This window comes from Balaenoptera ricei, chromosome 2, assembly GCF_028023285.1.
Source record: "Balaenoptera ricei isolate mBalRic1 chromosome 2, mBalRic1.hap2, whole genome shotgun sequence".
Lineage (NCBI taxonomy): Eukaryota > Metazoa > Chordata > Mammalia > Artiodactyla > Balaenopteridae > Balaenoptera > Balaenoptera ricei.
In genome coordinates this window covers 80,048,234-80,072,162 of record NC_082640.1, presented here as the reverse complement: position 1 = coordinate 80,072,162, position 23,929 = coordinate 80,048,234, and the positions used below count along the sequence as shown (strand labels likewise).

The following is a 23,929-nucleotide window of genomic DNA, read 5'->3' as shown; positions in this document are numbered from 1 at the left end:
CAGGCAGACAATCTTGCTCTTGAATGTTTGTTGGTCTAAACAATCTCTTCTGCATCACATGGTCTCAATCAATAACTAGTCTAAATGTCCAAGTGGATTTAAAACTCCTTGCAAATTATTTTAGCCCTGGCCACAGCATACCTATGGTTCTTCTTTATGTAAAAGTGGAAGAGGGACTCACTGGATACTTCAACTATGAATTGTATTACTTTTCTCATTTAAAAAAATTGTCTTCAGCCTTGCTTCTCAAAGTGTGTTTGAGGAATTAGCAGCATTGGTATGACCTGGGAGCATGTTAGAAATACGGAACCCTGAGGCCCCATCCCAGACCTACTGAACCAAAATCTGCCTTTTAACAAGATCTCTAGGAGATGTACACATACATGAAAATTTGAAAATCAGTAGTCCAAATGACAACTTAATAAGCCATTGTCCAGTTGCAATCCTTAAAGCATTAGAAGGCAGCTTACCAACAAATATTTGAAAGAGAAAAAAAAGGAAGTAGTCCTAGGAACTTCCCTGGTGGTACAGTGGTTAAGAATCCGCTAGCCAATGCAGGGGACATGGATTCAATCCCTGGTCCAGGAAGATCCCACATGCCACGGAGCAACTAAGCCCGTGCACCACAACTACTGAAGCCCACGCGCCCTAGAGCCTGCGAGCCACAACCACTGGGCCCGTGTGCTGCAACTACTGAAGCCCATGCACCTAGAGCCCATGCTCCACAACAAGAGAAGCCACCGCAATAAGAAGCCCGTGCACTGCAACAAAGAGTAGCCCCAGCTCGCCACAGCTAGAGAAAGCCCGCGCGCAGCAACAAAGACCCAACACAGCCAAAATAAATAAATAAAAAGAGCTATTTCATTAAAAAAAGGAAGTAGTCCTAGATAACATTATTTTAGCTATATCATAAAATGTTATACTCAGCTTTTGTAAGAGGGACGAAAGATAAAAATTCAGTTAAGAATGTTTCTGTACTTAATGAACATAAAGACATTGTCCATTGTACCACCAATATCCTTGATGTAAACTTCTTGCTTGGTAATATTTCGTCTATTAAGGTAAATCACAAAATGTTTCACAGTGTTATGGTTTTTATCTTAGATGTAATACATCTAATTCAAGAGAAGGCATGATCTCCACCACACCCCCCTGCCAAGATATCCTAGAACCCTGACTAGAAACATCATGGGATCTCTTGGTCAAGGTATTCTTTGTTATGACCCATCCATGAATTGGGCTACAAGGTATATAAACATGCTAGCTGCTTGCCTTTCCAAGTTCTCAGATCTGCTCTAGTTATATTTAAAAAGTTTTGTGAAATCTCAGCAAAGGTAAAATTGCTTTCCAACAACTGCTGCTATGTTGAGAATCTCCCCCCAGATATCTCACTAAACCAGGGCACATCGGCTCACCTCTTGTTTACAGGCTATCTCTAAATGTTGGTCTTCACCTGACCATAGTCTTCCAGTCTCCCACTTGGCCAACAAAGAATACCGAACCACACACTTGAGCAAGACTTCAGGAATTTTGTGTATATGCTGACAAGATCATTGGATGCCCTTCTCAGCACTCATTCACTCCTGCTAACCACCCTCCTGACCTCAACACGTTGGCTGGCCACACCCAGGGACTCTGCCAAGCCCCTTCTGCCCACACAGCCTCCGGTCCTGGCTTCTCCTAGTTCATCCTGTTCCCTGTCACCCATAACATAAAGGGAGAGTGGATCTAGAAGGGCCAGGCCTCACAACAGGTAGCACACGGTGGGCTCCATATGCTGGAAGAAGCTGGTGACAGCAAGACAGAGGTGCCTCTTCTCCGAGTCGTTTCTAGGAATAGGCCTTAAATCCTGAACTGTTTTCTACCTGGAAGCTCTATTTTTGTTTTGTCTTATTTTTGGTGGTAGGGAGGGGGAGGAGAACGTTAGGATAATGCTGCTCGCCACGAGTTGTGACTACTCATAGGTGGTTTCACGCTTTCACTCCTAATTTTTTGTTCCCTTCATTTCATATTGCTCAGTCTCCATTTCAGTTTTCACTGCCGATGCTCATTTATTCTTTACTTCTAAGGTGAAAGAACAGAGAGCTACAGACCTTTTCTCCTCCTAGAGAACAGGCTGCAATATCCTTGTGGACAGTTTGTCTTATGCAATTATAACCACATAATACCATGTCTTCTATATAATAGCCATTAAATATATACCTTGCCTACACTAACTCATGACTATTTTCATGACATTGAGCAAACAAGCTATGCCTGCTGTTTTTGCTTCCTCACCTGTTTCATTCTTTCTTCAACCAGGCTTTTACACTATGCTCCTGAGCCTACTTTTACTAAAGTCACCAAGGACCTCTTACATTCAATGGATACCTAAGTTCCATGGCACTGTATGCTGCTCACCTTGAACTTTCCCTTCCCTTGGCTTTCAGGCCTCCAAGCTCTCCTGGCCTCTCTGCTCCTCCGGTGGCTCTTTCTTGGTCTCCTTTTTATCTCTTTTTCCACTGGTTCTCCAAAGTTGGTAGTCCCCAGAATTCTGATTTATCACTCCTTCCATCTCACTTTCATGCTTTTTTCAGTTCATCCTTACCTAAGTCTTTGACTAGACTCATGACTCCCAAGCTACATTTCCAGCTCTCACTTCTCTCCTGAGTCCTGAGCCCATATCTCCAACTACCCTACTTGACAGCAGTACTACCAGGGCAGCTTCTCAGTACAGAAACTTAATGACGCATGGTTTTTTCTTTGCCCTCCCAATCTGGCCCCTTCTCCTGAATTCCCTATCTTAGTTCATGATGTCACTATTCACCTGGCCATCCAAGTTAAGAAAACTTTAATTCACTTATAATCCATGGTGTCATAAGAAATTATCATCTAAAAACATAAAAGTGAGCACGTCACACTCTCAAATAATGACTTCCATTGCCTAACTATTATTGTTAGCAGGAGACACACTGCTTTCTTTCAGCATGAGGTGCTCCATGCCATGGGACTCCCACCCACTGCCAGCGTATCATCTCCTCCCACATCCCTGGACTCCCTGTGCTCGAGTCACACTGTATCTTTCTCACATTCTCATATACAGCTCTATTTTAGTACATCACACTTTAGACTGAATTTTTTTTTATCTACCAGTGTGTCTCTAACTAGAATGGGAGTTGCCCCAAGTAGAAACTGTGCTTCGGTATCTTTTATTCCCAGAGCTTGAGTCAGTGACTGGCAAACAGTAGGCACTCAAACATGTGCCAGATGAATGAATTAAAGACACATCTACAGAGAAATACAAAGTATTACTGAAGCAAACAATTCACCTCCCTGAACCACCCTGAAATTAATATTTTAGCTCTTCAGTCCTAAGAAATGTACATATACATGCACACACCTCTCACCAGGTTTCTAAAACTGGTCATTAACATTGTTGCATTACAGTTTTAGGGTCAATACTTATAAACTATATTGATTTTTATAGGAAAGATTAAGTGTTCAAAATAAATTTAACCAAATGTCTCTAAATATTCTGCTAAAGTTAATAAAATAAGGACTAAGAAAATAATGGAACACTAAAAATAGTATATATTTAAAACAGTTATTTTGGGAAGAACAACTAAATATATTATTGAAATATAAATTCTTGACATTAGTTTTAAAGGCTTTGAAATAATTGAAACATAGTTTTTTAAAGTTCTTCTACACTAGGCTTAAGCAATTTACCTACCCAGGATTAAATAACAGAAAATAAACAAAAACGTTTATAATAAAAAGAAAAATGTAAAGTCAAAATTTCTGATAAAAGCATGCATATACATGAAGTATGGAAGACATATACAAGCTTAGGCAAATGCTAAGGTATTTTAAATAATAGGGCAATGAAATTTCTGAGCATCCTAACAATACAGGAAATTAAAAAACAATAGATAGGGAAAAATAAAATAATAATAGAGTAAACTAACTATTGCACAGATTTTAGAAATCTGAATGGTAATTTCTGTAACTGTATAAAAACCATCTTAGCTCCTTAACCTATCTCTTGATCGAGCTGACAATACACACAATGTTAAAATATCAAATATCTACTTTCAGATCAAAAGTCATTATAAAGCCTTTACAAAAGTAATATTGTCTCTCAAAAAATATATATAATAAATATATGCCAGTTATTGTTATGCTTTTTGAAGGCAATAAGTGAAATCAACATTATTATGTGGAATACAAAGTCTCATCTTCATCCCAAGTTGTAAACAACACACAGAACCCCAGTCACAGATACAGGTAAAAGTTCTCACTAAATTTTAAAAATTAGCCAGTAATGAGCTGTTGATTATAGAGAGCTAGAAACTGGATACTATTCTCCTAGAGACTGGTAGCTAAACACAGAAGAAAAGAATCTGTAGACCTCTCAGTGCTTTAGAAACCAGGGTCCCTGACCAAAGCAGTGATTTAATTTCATGGCTGCTGGGTACAGATAGCTGACATTACTAAATGCTACTCTAATATCAACTTGTTAAATGTGAATCCAGACTCAGCATATCAGAATACTAACCCAGACTAACTGGAGTCATGGGAAATATTTTGGGAGCTGTTTATTTATAAATGAGTTACAATATACCACTATAATTAGATTAATATATAATTATTGATAAACACAGGATTATTTCTAAAACCCCATTATTGTTGTCACTGCTATGTTTAGAAAAAACAACATTACTATTTTCCTCTTAAAACAAGCCCTTGATTTACCACTAAACAATTAGATCAATTTAGATCCAGTATGTGTTAAATGTAATGGTTCTATATTGTTTACAATTCTTGTATAAACAGTTGTTTAATAAACATTAAAAGGAGGAACAATTTAAAGCTCTCCAGCAAATGACACACTTCTGAACTATTTTATAATCCAATAATCTATCAAAAAAAATAGAATCTGCAGAAAGCTAGGCATTTGGCTGTCACAAAAAAATATTTAAGTTAGCTTACCTAATTTTAAATAAAGCCAATAAAAGTGTATCTTTTAGCCATGCAAAAGGCAGTCACACTTTTTAAAAAAAACATTAAAAATACAATTTTTTCAAAAGCATCAACAACAACAAACTATAATATTACCACAAAATCAACTATTTAAAGGATATTTCTAGAAATATTTCTATGTTAATTTTTCCTGTCAGGTTAATTATTTCATTAAATGTAAAATAAATTTACAAGGTACATGTCATACAATTAGCAAACTATTAATGTATTTCTTCATAGTATCACTGAATTGCTTTTTTTTAGAAGACAAGACAACTGAATGGATTATAATCTCCTAAGAGCTGGTGTTTTAAAAGTTTTGTAAATGGAATTAATAATTCTAAAACATACATCAGAATTTGAAATGTGATCTTTATTCATCCTCAGTAAAGTAGCTGCTTATATTAACATCTGGGCATTGGATAACAAGAATTATATTTATCAGACTTCAAAAGAGAAAACAAACCAGCAATTACTTAATATTTTATTTGCCCAGAGTGTTAAAAGAATCTTTAATATTGAGTGATATTGTTATACAAACACAGATAAACAGATAAGTTTTTTTCCCCAAAACTATTATGTACTGTCATCTAGAATTGGTTTAGTCAGAAACATTTTTTTCATTTCCAGAAATCTGGCAAGATCTTCCAAATACAGAAATTTTTAAAATCTATTTAAGTTCAAAACACTTAAAATACTTTGGAAAGGCCAAATTACATTAAAAAACTGTTTTGGTTAAGATTCACTAGAGTTAAATTACTAATATAATAAAGCAAAATTACCAAAATAACAAATTAATTGGGTAATTAGAGAATTATGGAAAATACCTAGCAATTGAAACCAAATTTAAAAATACAAAATTTAGAATTCAATATTGTTGAGTGAGTTACATTTTAGAAGGCACACTTAACTGGTAGCTAAAGAAAAATAGGGTGGAAACAAAATTCCTGTGGTTAAGGGTATATACAAATGCAGATAACATTTATTTTTCCTCTGCTTTAAACATTCAGCATAACAGTTTTTATCGATGATCAAATAAATATATGTATTTTAAAGAAACATTTTCTCTATGTTCATTTATAAGAAGATTTTCACATTTTTATGTAGACTTTTTACTGTTTAATACTTTGAGTGGCTTTCTATATTTTACTTTTTTTCACAATGCTTAAGGAGGGGAGAATACTAAATGAGCATTTTTGAAAGTAGGAATAAAATACGGAGTTAGACATTAAAATACCATGCCACTTGAGGGGAAAACATATGAAAGCAAAATGTTATCAAATAAATTATTATTTATAGCTTGTTTTTATGCTACAGAAATGTTTTATGGCTTAAATCACTTTGGAAAGTTTTTTTTAATACATATTTTCTACATTGATAAAATAACAAATAGAGTGAAAAACTACTGGGCATATTTTCAGATTTACAAATATAAAGTTCATGACTACACAGTGCTTGCTAGCTAAGGACCAAGAAAATATATAAAGCTGCCAAGTTATAATAAATTTTAACCAAATATTTCATAGAGCCATTCTAGTATAAAATAACATTTACCAAGACCAAAGGAGACTTACCTTACAAGAATGCTGTAAAGAATTAGATAGTTCATTTGTGAAATCTCTGTTGCTGTCTCTTGTTAAATTATCAACTTTACCTTCATTTCTAGATGCAAACTTTATGAGTAATTGAGATGGTCCCCCCTTAGAACAATTGTGCTTAAGGCTGGATAAACAGGAAACATTTGGATAAGTTCCTCCCAATGAAATACTTCTTTGTAAAAAAGCATGGTTTTTGTTTATCTGTAAATGTGGTCTTTCCAACTGTCCATTGATATTTATTTGATAATCTACATTTTGGGAAGATGGTAAACATGCAGATGTCCTGTGCATAAGCTTAATATACTCTGAATCAGAATTAAGCTTAATTTCTGACATCTCTGGTCTACAATCACCATTTGCTGTTTCACAATCTAATGCAGTTGCTTTTTGTTGGGTGAAATGCACTGAAACGCAAGAATATCCTTCAGATGACTTTTCACAGACAGTCTGATTTGGACTATTATTTGCAATAACAATTTTCTTTTGTAATGAGCTGTGAAGAGGTTGTATGTCTCTTACTTCTCTGGGAGTACAGATTGTTTTAGATAACCGAAGTCCATTGACAGCTGTTGAAAGAAATCCCTTAGCACTACTGCCATCTTCATTGTGGGCAATTTCACTAGGAGAAATAATAAACTGGTGTGAGGTCTGATAGGATCCTTTGCTTGGAGGAGTACCTGTACTTGTTAGAGAAGTTGGTGGGGTATTTGAAGGACTCCTAGGAAAAATGACTAAGGATGAACAACGTTTTAGTGGAATTTTCGAGTTCCTGCTCACTGGCAATTTCATAATCTCTAGTCCACGATCCAGGTCATGCTGGACAAAGGGAACTGTACTTCTACTTCTCGAAAAAATTTCACATGGAGTAGTATTCCTGTTTGGCAAACTTCTATTGGAGATGCTGTCAGAAGATGAATTTCCACCAAAAAAGGTATCATCAGTTGGTGGAAAAGTATAACCACTGCTATCACTGATGATACTGTTGGTGTATGAACCTCCACTGGTAATACTTGTGCATGACCCATAATCACTACCGTTGCTGCTATAAGACCCATTCTCACTGGCTGAGAAGTGACTAAGGCTACCACTGCAAATGGCAGGACTGCTCAAGAGGTTACCATCATCCACAGCATTCAGTTCATTATCAACCACAGCACTGCCATCCTTCAAGACACAAGTAAATGAAGCATCATCACCATCAGCTAAGACATTGCCAGACTGAAGACATCCACTGTACCTTGTTGGCTGTAGTGAAATCTGCAGACAGCTGCTCTTTTTATTAACATTTTCAGGTGAAGGAACAGATGATCCTTCCTGAGACTTAACGTTTTCCTTTATTAACGGAGGTAGTGTAGTCTGTCTGGGAGTCAGCTTCATTTGAACCACCTTAGACGTTGAAATCCGTGTTGGTCTCGTGAAGCACATGTGAACACTGCTATCCGAATCATCTCCAGAGGTTTCTGACACAGGATAAGTATTGCTTCTTCTGGCTGCAAAGTGCAATCGTAAGCTTTGTGCCATTTCTTCTCATTTCCAAACATGTTAAGGGCTGAAAGTCATAACAAAGATCTCTGTCGGTAGACAGGCTAGAAGCAGCTGCACTGCATCGAAAGAAAAAATCATTTGTGGTGCCTAAAAGAGCTCAGAAGTCGTAGTCTTTATCCTAAGTAAAACCTTAGAGACCAGATATCACAGAAAGAAAAAGACGGCCCATTCCCGAGACTGACGTTTCCAAAATGTCTTGAATCGTCTGTAGTCAAAATGCCTTCACTTACAAAGCACTTGATTTCCAGCGACCTTTAAGCTGAGCTCAGCTGCAGCACACTGCCTCAAACACTGCCAACCTTGTTTCAATTATACCTTCTCCAATTTGCATGAATGAGTAACACAAGAACAACAATCTTCTAGCATTTCAAGTTGAAACAGTATTTTTTCACTCCATCTCTACTAAATGAACATTTAACTATGCGAATCACGGTGCCTATGCTTTCTCCAGCAGAGTTTGACCACTAATATTTTTACCCATAGGGATAGAATTACAGGAAGTTGGTAGGAATGAAACTCCATGTAATTGAGTATCAAATCAAGGATTGAATTTCCAAACAGTCAATTTAGTAAACATAGAAATCTAGTCAATTTAGCCAATTTAGTAAAAATAGAAAGGAATATAGACTGTTAATATTTTTAAAATGAGTCAATCCAAACACGTATAAATTTGGAAATACCAAAACTTTGAGGTGAATTAAAACTTTAGCATTAAATCAAATAGATAAATATTTTAGCTTCCAAAACACTACGTACTTATAAAAAGTGAAAGCTGAAGGATCGAAATACAAAATTAGCCTAGTAATACTACTGCAAAACTTGAGCATACGTCTGAGGAAAAAAAAGTTTGAGAGAAGCTGTCACCAAGCATTTTCTCCTGTAATTTTAAGGCTTTTCCAGCCAAGCAGTACAGTCTTTAAATGATGCCATTTATATTTTGACTATTAAAACTCTGCCAAGAAATAGCCTAAGCAAACATTCCATTAAAAATATATGCAGATTAGACAGAAAAACTATCCCCCAATATAGTTTGAGCACACAAGATATTTTATTCCACTGTCTCTGAAATTCATTCAGTTAAGAGAGTGTTGTGGTAGGTAAAGAAGTCTAAAAAGGACTTAACACATCAAATAAACATATCTCAATGCCAATTCTGTTCTGAAAAACTCTAAGAGCTCTTTGCTGCCTCCTACTGGTGCACTGAAACAATTCATTTAGTTGTTCGATATCTGTGAAGAAGTATAAACCATGCTGCATATTTCTTGATATAAACAAAGTACATACTTGTTTACATTTTTGAGTACTAGGACTGCCCTAGAGGTGGAATTACTTACCCACTGCTGATAAAGCTCCTGCAGGAGAGAACAGTAGACTGTTTGTCCTTTTAGATGTTGTTATTTTGTATATGTATTTTTCTGCTTTGTATTTATTTAACCTTTACTTTATTTTCAGTTTACTAGGTAACAGAAGTTTAATATTTTAATTTCTCCCCTAAATGTCATAGACCAAGGTTGGTATTCTATTTGAAAGAAACAAATTTATTTTTAAATAATACTCTAGGGTATATTTAAACCCCTTACCTGAATTTTACAGCTGGAACTCCAGTAATAAATATATACTGGCTCATTCATAGGAAAGTAAAAAGTAAAATAGTTCATTTGTTTACACCACATGGTACTACACCCAAGTTGTATTTTTCTAAGTTTTTTTTTCTAAGTAAAAGCAAATATGTAAAACATATACCTGCATTTTGTTTAAAAAAGAAAACTTAAGATAGATCTGTTCTCAATCACAATTTTCTAAACAGTGTTTTTAATCAATTAAGAGGACAAAATAGAAATACGGAATTTACTAAATTGTATTTCTGACTAGAATGAGATAGTACTATGTTTTAGAATGGGTACAATTATAAACTTAGTAATAAAATTATTATGCTATTTTGGTTTTGTATAATCTATTTTATGATTTTATAGACTTCAGTACATATTCCCTTATAATCTTGTTTCTTTAAGAAGCAAGAGTCCTAATCTTTTCACTATACCTTCAAATAACTACAGCAGCTTTCCTTCTTGAATTAAGTTAGGAATCTGATGACTCAAAAAATGGATCACTTCCAATAAGCTGATCAGTGAGATTAAACTGCTCATGCCTGTGGCCTAAAACTTCCAGTTAATAAGTAAATCTCCTTTGGTTGTTTTTTTTTTAAATTTTTTAATTTAATTTTATTTATTTTTTATACAGCAGGTTCTTATTAGTCATCAATTTTATACACATCAGTGTATACATGTCAATCCCAATCGCCCAATTCATCACCCCCCCACCCCCCCCACCGCTTTCCCCCCTTGGTGTCCATACATTTGTTTTCTACATCTGTGTCTCAATTTCTGCCGTGCAAACTGGTTCACCTGTACCCTTTTTCTAGGTTCCACATACATGCGTTAATATACGATATTTGTTTTTCTCTTTCTGACTTATTTCACTCTGTATGACAGTCTCTAGATCCATCCACGTCTCAACAAATGACTCAATTTCGTTCCTTTTTATGGCTGAGTAATATTCCATTGTATATATGTACCACAACTTCTTTATCCATTCGTCTGTTGATGGGCATTTAGGTTGCTTCCATGACCTGGCTATTGGAAATAGTGCTGCAATGAATATTGGGGTGCATGTGTCTTTTTGAATTGTGGTTTTCTCTGGGTATATGCCCAGTAATGGGATTGCTGGATCATATGGTAATTCTATTTTTAGTTTTTTAAGGAACCTCCATACTGTTCTCCATAGTGACTGTATCAGTTTACATTCCCACCAACAGTGCAAGAGGGTTCCCTTTTCTCCACACTCCCTCCAGCATTTGTTGTTTGTAGATTTTCTGATGATGCCCATTCTAACTGGTGTGAGGTGATACCTCTTTGAAGTTTTGATTTGCATTTCTCTAATAATTAGTGATGTTGAGCAGCTGTTCATGTGCTTCTTGGCCATATTTATGTCTTCTTTGGAGAAATATCTATTTAGGTCTTCTGTCCATTTTTGGATTGGGTTGTTTGTTTTTTTAATATTGAGCTGCATAAGCTGTTTCTATATTTTGGAGATTAATCCTTTGTCCGTTGATTCATTTGCAAATATTTTCTCCCATTCTGAGAGTTGTCTTTTCGTCTTGTTTATGGTTTCCTTTGCTGTGCAAAAGCTTTGAAGTTTCATTAGGTCCCATTTGTTTATTTTTGTTTTTATTTCCATTACTCTAGGAGGTGGATCAAAAAAAGATCTTGCTGTGATTTATGTCAAAGAGTGTTCTTCCTATGTTTTCCTCTAAGAGTTTTATAGTGTCCAGTCTTACATTTAGGTCTCGAATCCATTTTGAGTTTATTTTTGTGTATGGTGTTAGGGATTGTTCTAATTTCATTCTTTTACATGTAGCTGTCCAGTTTTCCCAGCACCACTTGTTGAAGAGACTGTCTTTTCTCCATTGTATATCCTTGCCTCCTCTGTCATAGATTAGTTGACCATAGGTGCATGGGTTTACCTCTGGGCTTTCTATCTTGTTCCATTGATCTCTATTTCTGGTTTTGTGCCAGTACCATATTGTCTTGATTACTGTAGCTTTGTAGTAAAGTCTGAAGTCCGAGAGTCTGATTCCTCCAGCTCCGTTTTTTTCCCTCAAGACTGCTTTGGCTATTCATGGTCTTTTGTGTCCCCATACAAATTTAAAAATTTTTTGTTCTAGTTCCGTAAAAAATGCTATTGGTAATTTGATAGGGATTGCATTGAATCCGTAGATTGCTTTGGGTAGTATAGTCATTTTCACAATATTGATTCTTCCAATCCAAGAACATGGTATATCTCTCCATCTGTTTGTATCATCTTTAATTTCTTTCATCAGTGTCTTATAGTTTTCTGCATACAGGTCTTTGGTCTCCCTAGGCAGGTTTATTCCTAGGTATTTCATTCTTTTGTTGCAGTGGTAAATGGGAGTGTTTCCTTAATTTCTCTTTCAGATTTTTCATCATTAGTGTATAGGAATGCAAGAGATTTCTGTGCATTAATTTTGTATCCTGCTACTTTACCAAATTCATTGATTAGCTCTAGTAGTTTTCTGGTGGCATCCTTAGGATTCTCTATGTATAGTATCATGTCATCTGCAAACAGTGACAGTTTTACTTCTTCTTTCCCAATTTGTATTCCTTTTATTTCTTTCTCTTCTCTGATTGCCATGGCTAAGACTTCCAAAACTATGTTGAATAATAGCAGAGAGAGTGGACATCCTTGTCTTGTTCCTGATCTTAGAGGAAATGCTTTCAGGTTTTCACCATTGAGAATGATGTTTGCTGTGGGTTTGTCATATATGGCCTTTATTATGTTGAGGTAGGTTCCCTCTATGCCCACTTTCTGGAGAGTTTTTATCATAAATCGGTGTTGAATTTTGTTGAAAGCTTTTTCTGCATCTATTGAGATGATCATATGGTTTTTATTCTTAATTTGTTAATATGGTGTATCACATTGATTGATTTGCATATATTGAAGAATCCTTGCATCCCTGGGATAAATTCCACTTGATCATGGTGTATGATCCTTTTAATGTGTTGTTGGATTCTGTTTGCTAGTATTTTGTTGAGCATTTTTGCATCTATATTCATCAGTGATATTGGTGTGTAATTTTCTTTTTTTGTAGTATCTTTGTCTGGTTTTGGTATCAGGGTGATGGTGACCTCATAGAATGAGTTTGGGAGTGTTCCTTCCTCCACAATATTTTGGAAGAGTTTGAGAAGGATGGGTGTTAGCTCTTCTCTAAATGTTTGAAAGAATTCACTTGTGAAGCCATCTGGTCCTGGACTTTTGTTTGTTGGAAGATTTTTAATCACAGTTCCAATTTCATTACTTGTGATTGGTCTGTTCATATTTTCTGTTTCTTCTTCATTCAGTCTTGGAAGGTTATACCTTTCTAGGAATTTGTCCATTTCTTCCAGGTTGTCCATTTTATTGGTATAGAGTTGCTTGTAGTAGTCTCTTAGGATGCTTTGTATTTCTGCGGTGTCTGTTGTAACTTCTCCTTTTTCATTTCGAATATTATTGACTTGAGTCCTCTCTCTCTTTTTCTTGATGAGTCTGGCTAATGGTTTATCAATTTTGTTTATCTTCTTAACGAACCAGCTTTTAGTTTTATTGATCTTTGCTATTGGTTTCTTTGTTTCTATTTCATTTATTTCTGCTCTGATCTTTATGATTTCTTTCCTTCTGCTAACTTTGGGTTTTGTTTGTTCTTCTTTCTCTAGCTCCTTTAGGTGTAAGGTTAGATTGTTTATTTGAGATTTTTCTTGTTCCTTGAGGTAGGCTTGTATAGTTATAAACTTCCCTCTTAGAACTGCTTTTGCTGCATCCCATAGCTTTTGGCTTGTTGTGTTTTCATTGTCATTTGTCTCTAGGTTTTTTTGATTTCCTCTTTGATTTCTTCAGTGATCTCTTGGTTATTTAGTAATGTAGTGTTTAGCCTCCATGTGTTTGTGTTTTTTACGTTTTTTCCCCTGTAATTCATTTCTAATCTCCTAGCATTGTGGCCAGAAAAGATGCTTGATATGATTTCAATTTTCTTAAATTTACTGAGGCTTGATTTGTGACCCAAGATGTGATCTATCCTGGAGAATGTTCCATGCGCACTTGAGAAGAAAGTGTAATCTGCTGTTTTTGGATGGAATGTCCTATAAATATCAATGAAATCTATCTGGTCTATTGTGTCATTTAAAGCTTCTGTTTCTTTATTAATTTTCTGTTTGGATGACCTGTCCATTGGTGTAAGTGAGGTGTTAAAGTCCCCCACTATTATTTTGTTACTGTTGATTTCCTCTTTTATAGCTGTTAGCAGTTGCCTTATGTATTGAGGTGCTCCTATGTTGGGTGCATATATATTTATAATTGTTATATCTTCTTCTTGGATTGATTCCTTCATCATTATGTAGTGTCCTTCCTTGTCTCTTGTAACATTCTTTGATTTAAAGTCTGTGTTATCTTACATGAGTATTGCTACTCCAGCTTTCTTTTGATTTCCATTTGCATGGAATATCTTTTTCCATCCCCTCACTCTCAATTTGTATGTGTCCCTAGGTCTGAAGTGGGTATCTTGTAGACAGCATATAGATGGGTCTTGTTTTTGTATCCATTCAGCAAGCCTGTGTCCTTTGGCTGGAGCATTTAATCCATTCACATTTAAGGTAATTATCGATAGGTATGTTCCTATGACCATTTTCTTAATTGTTTTGGGTTTGTTTTTTTAGGCCCTTTTCTTCTCTTGTGTTTCCCACTTAGAGAAGTTCCTTTAGCATTTGTTGTAGAGCTGGTTTTGTGGTGCTGAATTTTCTTAGCTTTTGCTTGTCTGTAAAGCTTTTGATTTCTCCACTGAATCTGAATGAGATCCTTTCTGGGTAGAGTAAACTTGGTTGTAGGTTCTTCCCTTTCATCACTTTAAGTATATCATGCCACTCCCTTCTGGCTTGTAGAGTTTCTGCTGAGAAATCAGCTGTTAACCCTATGGGAGTTCCCATGTATGTTATTTGTCATTTTTCCCTTGCTGCATCAATAATTTTTCTTTGTCTTTAATTTTTGCCAATTTGATTACTATGTGTCTCAGTGTGTTTCTCCTTGGATTTATCCTGTATGGGACTCGCTGCACTTCCTGGACTTGGGTGGCTATTTCCTTTCCCATGTTAGGGAAGTTTTCGACTATAATCTCTGCAAATATTTTCTCGGGTCCTTTCTCTCTCTCTTCTCCTTCTGGAACCCCTATAATGAGAATGTTGTTGTGTTTAATGTTGTCCCAGAGGTCTCTTAGGCTGTCTTCATTTCTTTTCATTCTTTTTTCTTTATTCTGTTCTGCAGCAGTGAATTCCACCATTATGTCTTCCAGGTCACTTATCCGTTCTTCTGCCTCAGTTATTCTGCTATTGATTCCTTCTGGTGTAGTTTTCATTTCAGTTATTGTATTATTCATCTCTGTTTGTTTGTTCTTTAATTCTTCTAGGTCTTTGTTAAACATTTCTTGCATCTTCTCGATCTTTGCCTCCATTCTTTTTCCGAGGTCCTGGATCATCTTCACTATCATTATTCTGAATTCTTTTTCTGGAAGGTTGCCTATCTCCCCTTCATTTAGTTGTTTTTCTGGGGTTTTATCTTGTTCCTTCATCTGGTATATAGCCCTCTGCCTTTTCATCTTGTCTATCTCTCTGTGAATGTGATTTTTGTTCCACAGGCTGCAGGATTGTAGTTCTTCTTGCTTCTGTGTCTGCCCTCCCCTCCTTTGGTTGTTAATATAAAATGAACCAGATAAATGTATTCTCTTAGCTAAGCTTCACTATAAGCATCAGTTTCATGTCCTTTAACTAGATTCTAAGCTTCCAGAGTGTGAGGACTGCAACTAAACATTTCTTCTGATCCTCTTGAGCTCATACTGGGCACAATGCAAGCACTAAGTAACACCAGGGAGGAGGTTGGATGGATCCAGCTACTACTTCTAAAGAAATATCAAAAAGTAGTCCAGCTGGATAGGAAGGAAGGATGCTTGAAACATTTGCAAAGAGGGCTTCAGCTAAGGAAAAGTAAGAAAATCAAATGCACTTCCTAGCACTCTAGTCTGAGTTTAAATTCTAGGAAGGCTGAACAGTTTGCATTACTGGCTCTGGTCTGGGACTGCATAGGATCTGTACCACTATTAGAGCAGTTATGTGTACAACCTGGAGAACCTGGGGTAGAATGAAGCCCTTCAGCCAAACAGATGCCAAGAGAGTAGTATCAACCCTAACCTCAAGGGGAGAAGAGCTGGAGAGTGGTGGCAGGCCTCACCTGGAAGGAGTCTATGCAAATCCTATGGAATTTCACATTCTAGAATGAAACAGATAATATCCTAGGATTAGACTGAAGCTCAGGACCCCACATTCTGAGATATTTGGTTATTGATTATCTACACAGAAAATAATGTGATTACCTACATGCTATGGACAGGCTCTGGAATAATACTAATCGTTGACTAGAACTTTGAAGGCCAATATCCACTGTGATGGTTAATTGCATGTGTTGACTTGGCTAAGCTATTTTGCCCAGCTGATGGGTCAAACACTGAACTAGATGTTGCTATGAAGCTATTTTTTAGACGTGATTAGCATTTAAATCTGTAGATTTTGAGTAAAGCAGAATGCCCTCCATAATGTGGTGGCTCTCATCCAATCAGTTAAAGGCCTTAAGAGCAAAGACAGGTTTCTGGAAGCAGCAATTCTGCCTCAAGATTATAACACAGAAACCCTGCCTTAGTTTCCAGCTTGCTGCCCAGCACTGCAGATTTCAGATGCATTAACTCTTACCTGAATCTGCAACCTGACAGCACCATCTCACAGATTTCAGACTTGCCAGCTTCCACTATCATGTAAAGCTACTCCTTAAAGTAAATCAATCCCCCCCACCTCATTATCTCTCACTCTCTCATTCTGTGTGTGTGTGTGTGTGTGTGTGTGTGTCCTATTGGTTCTGTTTCTCTAGAAAACCCTGACTAATACAACCACTGAACTTGAGAAGCACAGCATCTCCGCCTGGAATATGGAATATAGGCGTCTCCTAAAGCTTCAGAGGCTGTATGCGTGCAGACATAGCTCTTGGGTAGTGACACGGAAGCACTAACTTTTGCATTGGTGGGTAGAATTCATTTAAAGGCACATCATTCTCAAATGTCCCATCACCATCAACATCACCACCACCACAACCATCACCAAACTATGACAGTTTTAACCCCCAGCCTCTTAAAACTGGCTGAAAAAATATCACTTATATTGCAAATATCTTCCAGATGACTAGAAATTCTTTTTCCTTAAAAGTGTACCTGTGCTCTTCGCTGTACATTTCCAAAGAGAATCTGCTAGGAAAAGGATGCACTTCTAATTTAGTTGTGAATGCTACAGGAGAAGGATAAAATGACATTTACAGTGCATAGGCCAATTTACTGCTACACAATCAAGCCTGTTATTCCATCAATGGCTACAGTTTCTATGACATCTCAGGTGATCTGTACACTTCAATTACCTGCTAGGACTAACAACAAATCAGAGCATTAGAATGATAAGCACCACCCTGTTCTAATTATTTCTTGTTCCCTTTTGCTAGTAAAGTGAGCTTCTTAAGAAAAACTACATTTCTAATGCATAGCAGAGTATCTAACACAGTAGATGCCCGAAATGGCATACTGTAGTTACCACACAAAATGTGATACCAGAGAGCCACAAACGCATGATTCCATGAACGTTAAATAACACTTTGTATTAATGATGAAAAATTTTCTGAGTGCTTTGATAACTACTCTCTCACTTTATTTTCATAATATATTTATCAGATAGGTAAGGCAAATACTGTTATTCCAATTTTTTAAACATGAGAAAATATTTTCAGAAGGATTAAATAATCTGTCTAGGGTTGCAAGCTAATGTACCAAATCACAAGCCAGACTACAAGGACTTCTGACTCCTTGGTATGGGGATCTATAATATCCTGTTAAGTGCATTATTTTCTTTTTGCTTTTAGAAATATTCCATTGTTAATATCAGAAGCAATGCTTTTTCTCTTTCGATATATCGTGACACCCTGTAGAGTACTCTATACATGGTAAATGGTCAAGGAGTGTTAATGCACCAATCAGAGCATGATAAATATCAGTTTTGGCAATGAAGAGTCACACCATACTAAGATTATCAGCAAAAAAGACCAGATAACTATAAGCAGGGTGGAAAGCATAAACATGTCCTCCTTGTGGACAATATGCAAATAACTCAAATAAAATAGTTCACCAGTTATGTACCCAAGAATCAGGAAGAAATTCATATCAATGTCACTAACAACAGGAAAAATAACACATGACCCAGCAATTCAACCCCAAAATAAGAACATTAGAGATACACTCATACACGTATATCAGGAAACATAGCAAGAATGTTTATCAACTGGTTATAGCAAAAACCTGGAAACAACACTAATATCTATTAAGGAGGATAAATACATAAATTATGGTATTACAGCATTTGCAGATGAAGGGAAAACTATGCATCTGTAAAATGTCTTATTACAGATCGACCTTACAAATATAACATTAAGCAAAAAGCATGTCACAGAGGAAAGTATTCAGAGTGCTACTATTCTAATAAAATCAAAAATATGAAAAAGGAAACTACTATGCTTTTAGGGATACATACATACATGATAAAAATTTTTAAATAAGAAAGATAAACACAATATTCAGGACAGTGGCTACTACTTGCAGGGGAAGAAAAGGAGATGCTACTGGGGAGGAGTATGAGGGGTTTTGAAGATTTTGGTAATATTCTAGTTCTTAAGTTGAGTCATAAGTGTACAGATATTTATCTTATTATTTAAAATAAAGATTTATATTAAATATATTTTTTGTATGTCTATTTCATGATTAAAAAAACACCAGTACTAAATTTCACCTGGTCCTATCTAGAAGGAAAACAGATCTGTAGTGACAGAGGGAAAAAACAGAAGACATTCCCTATTCTGTTAAAAAAAAAAAAAAGGCAAAAATACAAACAGAAAACGAAAAGCTCTGTGACTAACCAAATCTGATAAGCAAATCATCAATATCTGTCACTCAGCGTTAACAAAATTAGGTTGCCAGTTAGTGCTGAAGTCTCCCTTGGCTGCAAAAAAGTACCTTTGCCTGTTATGATACTAACTAATGATTTCATCTGCAATATCTTCAGTTACTAGTATAGTTATCACTTCTTGACCGAAAAAACAAAGTGTTATATAGTCCAACACTAAAAATAGATTCTTTAAAAAATCCAGTTTCTATGTTAGCTATAAAATGAATAAAACTGTTTAATTTCTTTTTTGGTGCTTCTGTTTGGTAACTGATAAGCTTTGAATATATAACACGGTTCTTACACCTTCATATTCAAATCTTACAGGTTTAAAATGTAAACGTAAGATGCTAAAAAGAAGGTTTGAAATAAAGTTCCAAAGAGACAAATTAGGAAAAGGATAGGATTTCAAGACAGTCTTTAGGAAATCAGGAATCAGAACTATCCTTTTATAAAAATAAAATCAGGTTATATTTGCTTTTTGTCCCTCTAAGGGCTGGCAAACCTTCAGAGGACTTTACTTCATCGGTGTAGAGAGGATAGCTTTCCTTTGTAGAATGGTGGGGATAAGGGAGAGGATGGGATGTCATAACTGGATACAGGTAACCCCAAGAAATCCACTGGAGTGAGGAGGGGAAGGCTCCTGAGCCTGGGACTACCGACCAGGGTACAAGGATGAGTGTGAGGGAAGGCCAGACAAAGAGGCTGCCTTTCCTGCATCTCCTGCCATGTCAGGCCTTGAGGAAGACCGTGAATCTGCTGAGAACTGACAATCACAGGAGGTGCCTGGGAGAACAGAAGGGTAGAGAGTAGCACCAGGAAAGAGGGAAAAAAATAATTCTATCTCTCCACCATTTTGCCCAGAGTCTCCATAACCACCCCAAAAGCATCCCTCACCTCACAGATACCCAGCCCACTTTTCCTTGCTGCTCTACTGAAATATACCCTTGCTTCACATTTTATACTCGTACAATAGAACTCACCAATCGATTTTCATCAAACACTTCAAAAAGAAGCCGGTGCTGCTGAGGGTGAACCTAAGTAAGAAAAAAACAACCTTTCTTTAAAAACAAGTGAACATCGGAACTATATTCAATATCTTGTAATAACCTATAATGGAAAAGAATCTGAAAAATTATATGTGTGTGTGTGTACTTTGCTGTACACCAAAAACTAACATAACATTGTAAATCAACTATACTTTTAATTTAAAAAAAGTGAACATCAACCCACAAACACTGAGAAATAAATGCTTGAAAATGTTACCATTTCCTAATTCCTGTTACTTACAATATATTTTAAATTACACAAGATACTTAATATATACAAAGCTCAGACCAGTCACAAGTCACCCATTTTCTAGTAATTTTTCCATAATGACAAAGTGGATTTGGTTGCTTATTTTTCCATTTTTTCTAAAATAGAATAAAAGAAAGTAAGATAAAATTTCTTTTTTTTTTGGCCACATGGTTTATGGGATTTTAGTTCCCCGACCAGGGATCGAACCCACACCCTCCACAGTGAGAGCCCGGAGTCCTAACCACTAGACCTCCAAGAAATTCCTGAAAGTGAGATAAAATTTCAAAAAATTACATATTTACAAGCACTTAAAAATACAGATTAGATTTTAACTTATTATCAATTTTATCTACTCACTTTTTATTTATCAGGTTAGAAATACCCAAAGTGGATGTTGATTTTATGGAGACTAGTGTTCTGAATCCTTTTAGTACTGACTTGATAAAACCAATCTTGTTTATACTATCTAAAGTACATAAGCAGTCAAAAAGTATACACTGAGTTTTCACTTACTGTTTATATCTTATAGCATGAGTAAAATTAACATGCGGTAATTTATTTTTCAAAGCCAATGCTTTCATTTTTGCTGAAATGTTTCAATATCAAGTTAATATCTACTAAATATCAAACACAAAGAAAATCTTTAATAATTTGTTATACCAGAGGTTAAGATGATGTATGAAACATTCTCACATTTAAGTTGATATTTTCTCTATGATAAATATATTACATTAAACACTGAGATATTTTAAAACTTTGGTTTACATGCCAAAAGTATCAACAGCCTTCAGAAAAAAGTCCTATATGTGTGACAAAGATATAGAGATATCTAACCCAATGTCCACTCTCCCTTATGTTCTTCTGAGAACATAATCCTAATTTTACCTGCAACAAGTGCCCGGGGTCATCACACTGCACAACTCTTGGGGAGAGGGGCATTAATTTTTTTAATTGAAGTATAACATAAATTAGTAAAGTATAAAATTTACTAACCTTAAATATACAGCTTGATGATTTTTCATACATGTTTACTGTGTCATCATCACCCAGATCAAAATATGGAACACTCCATTCTATTTTATGTATTGTTTTCTATGTGAACAGTGCCCTCTGGACTTGTTCAGCACTGAGACTCTCAATAAGACTCTCTAAAAAATGTTCCCTTGCAGCCGGGTTGACCAAAGAGGCCAACCTAGCAGCAGTCACTGGGTGGGACTTCTGGAAGAGCTCTTTATTTATTTATTTCTTTATTTAAAGATTGACTATGCTTTTCTTTTTTAATTAATTAATTAATTAATTAATTTTGGCTGCGTTGGGTCTTTATTGCTGCGTGCAGGCTTTCTCTAATTGCAGCGAGCAGGGGCTACTCTTCGTTGCGGTGCGCGGGCTTCTCATTGCGGTGGCTTCTCTTGTTGCGGAGCACAGGCTCTAGGTGCATGGGCTTCAGTAGTTGTGGCACATGGGCTCAGTAGTTGTGGCTCGTGGGCTCTAGAGCACAGGCTCAGAAATTGTGGTGCACAGGCTTAGTTGTTCTGTGGCATGTGGGATCTTCCCGGACCATGGCTCAAACCCATGTCCCCTGCATTGGCAGGCGGATTCTTAACCACTGCACGACCAGGGAAGTTCCTGGGAGAGCTTTTTAAATGGGGCTGACTCAGCTGGGAGAGATGTCGCTTTTGCCCTTTGTACTTCTTTTTCCTGTGTGGAACTTGGTTAGGACAGCTGGCACCCCTACAGTCATATTGTAACCAGGGGGCAACTATGAGGACAGAAGCCCCACTTAAAGGGCCAGATATGCCACGGGGATAGAAAAAACCGTGTTAAGACAATAATCTTTTCTAGGAGGATATAGAGGAAATTTTGGGGAGGAGATGACGCTTGAGCTAAGACTTGAAAGATGGGAAGAATCTGAATAAGAAAATATAGATAATATTCACAGCAAGGAGATCGCAGGAGGAAAGGCATGGGGGCAGAATGAGCATGCTGTAAGGAGATCAACTGATAAGAACATTTTTATGTTAGAAAGTGGTAAGAAAAATTTGGTTAGTCAGGGTAGAGCCAGACTGAGGGCACTGATATCCAGAAAAGGAATTAAGACTTGATTGGTATGGAAGAAAATTAAGCTTTTAAATGAAAAACTGATACGATGTAGATCATATGTAAATGATCTACAAAAAAAAATACCGTATGCTAACACATGTAATATGTAAATATGTAAATTATAAACATTTACATATGTAAATATGTAAATATTATTTTGTCAGTGATACACGAAATAAATTGGACTAGAGAGAGACCCTGGAGTCCACAGAGACTGTGGCTCTAGTAACTCCGGTATGAAGTGATGAGAGCTTTGCCTGTGATGGTCCCAGTGAGACTAGGGAGGGAGACAAGAACATGAAAAATATTTCGAGGGAAAAAATAAAAAGTCTCAATGTCTAACAAAATACCTGTCAGATAATATAGATGTTCAATGAATACTGCTAAGAAAATAGATATATGTGACTTGAATAGGCCTCTGCTGTCCTGGTTCAGACTATAATTAATAGCTTCCTAACAGGATGCTCTACCTCAACTATCTTACCTTTTAAATCTACCTTTTCTATTACAACTGGAGTGACCTACCTAAAAGATAGCTTAGGCCATCTTTACTGCCCTACTCAAAAGCTGTTCCCAGTGGCCTAAAGAATAATATTCAAATGCCTGAGCATGGAATGGTGCTTCCTGATCTGAGTCCAATTTGCCTTTCCAGCCTTGTGTCCTGTAACTGTCCCCTGCCAACCCAAATACACATACACCCTATGCTCTAATCACGCTAGAAACAGTCTAAGCACTGCTTACTGTGCTTTCTGATCCGTACTTCTGTACATGCTAAGGTCTCTCCATGTGCAACACCTTCTCAGCTCGACACGTCCAAAATCTACCTCTTGTTCAAGCCTCAGCTCAAACGTCAACTCCGCCCTGAAGTCTTACCTCCCATCACTCCCCCTCCTCCGTTTCCAGTTATTAAAAAACTGACTACATTCTTCCATTTATGAAGTTAATAATATGTAATAGCTCTCTACTGAATTATAAAAACACCATAAAAGACTTGGTTACTTGTTTTTTGAGGGGGGTTATATCAAAGGCACACACTAAGTGCAAGAATACAATTTGAAACATGTGGTGAGAATTCTAATGCAAAATGGCAGCCTGAACACAAATATTAACCCTCTCCCTCTTGAGATCCTATTTTCATAATAGCAAAGGAGTTTGTAAAAGGTATTAAAGCGTCACAGCAAAGATCATATGCACATGCAAGGGCCACCAGCAGGCAAGCAACTTCCATACCTCCCTAGTAGGGAGATGAAGTGAGGATGAAAGCAGGCTTCTGAAGAAACTGAAAACTATTAAAAGAACAGAATGTTGAAGCAAAGAGGTCAATGGCCCAAATGAGAGAATATTTCTATGGCACCTAAACCTCTGGTAAACACACTCACACACAGACACACACACATAAAAGAGTTTCTCTTTGTATCTGATTTCAGGTAGAGGTTCAACAATAATGCAACCATCAGTTGTTTGTTTGTTTTTAACATCTTTATTGGAGTATAATTGCTTTACAATGGTGTGCTAGTTTCTGCTGTATAACAAAGTGAGTCATCTATACGTATACATATATCCCCATATCCCCTCCCTCTTGCGTCTCCCTCCCACCCTCCCTATCCCACCCCTCTAGGTGGTCACAAAGCACCGAGCTGATCTCCCTGTGCTATGTGGCTGCTTCCCACTAGCTATCTATTTTACGTTTGGTAGTGTATATATGTCCATGCCACTCTCTCACTTCGTCCCAGCTTACCCTTCCCCCTCCCCATGTCCTCAAGT

General features: G+C 36.5%; 1 protein-coding gene across 5 annotated transcripts in view; it reads right to left on the bottom strand.

The window, feature by feature from the left end:
• NEDD4 (NEDD4 E3 ubiquitin protein ligase) overlaps positions 1–23,929 on the bottom strand; it is a 146,619-nt gene that overhangs the window by 82,161 nt on the left and 40,529 nt on the right. For 2 of the 5 annotated variants that reach the window (XM_059913229.1, XM_059913230.1), the window contains exons 1-2: positions 19,750–19,803; positions 6,576–8,148 (exon numbers count right to left, since the gene is read on the bottom strand). In XM_059913229.1, coding sequence (XP_059769212.1) covers positions 6,576–8,120 — 1,545 coding nt within the window. In that variant the 5' untranslated portion in view covers positions 8,121–8,148; positions 19,750–19,803. Of the gene's footprint in view, positions 1–6,575; positions 8,149–19,749; positions 19,804–23,929 lie in introns of those variants that run through there. The other 3 variants (XM_059913231.1, XM_059913232.1, XM_059913233.1) reach the window with 2 other exon arrangements.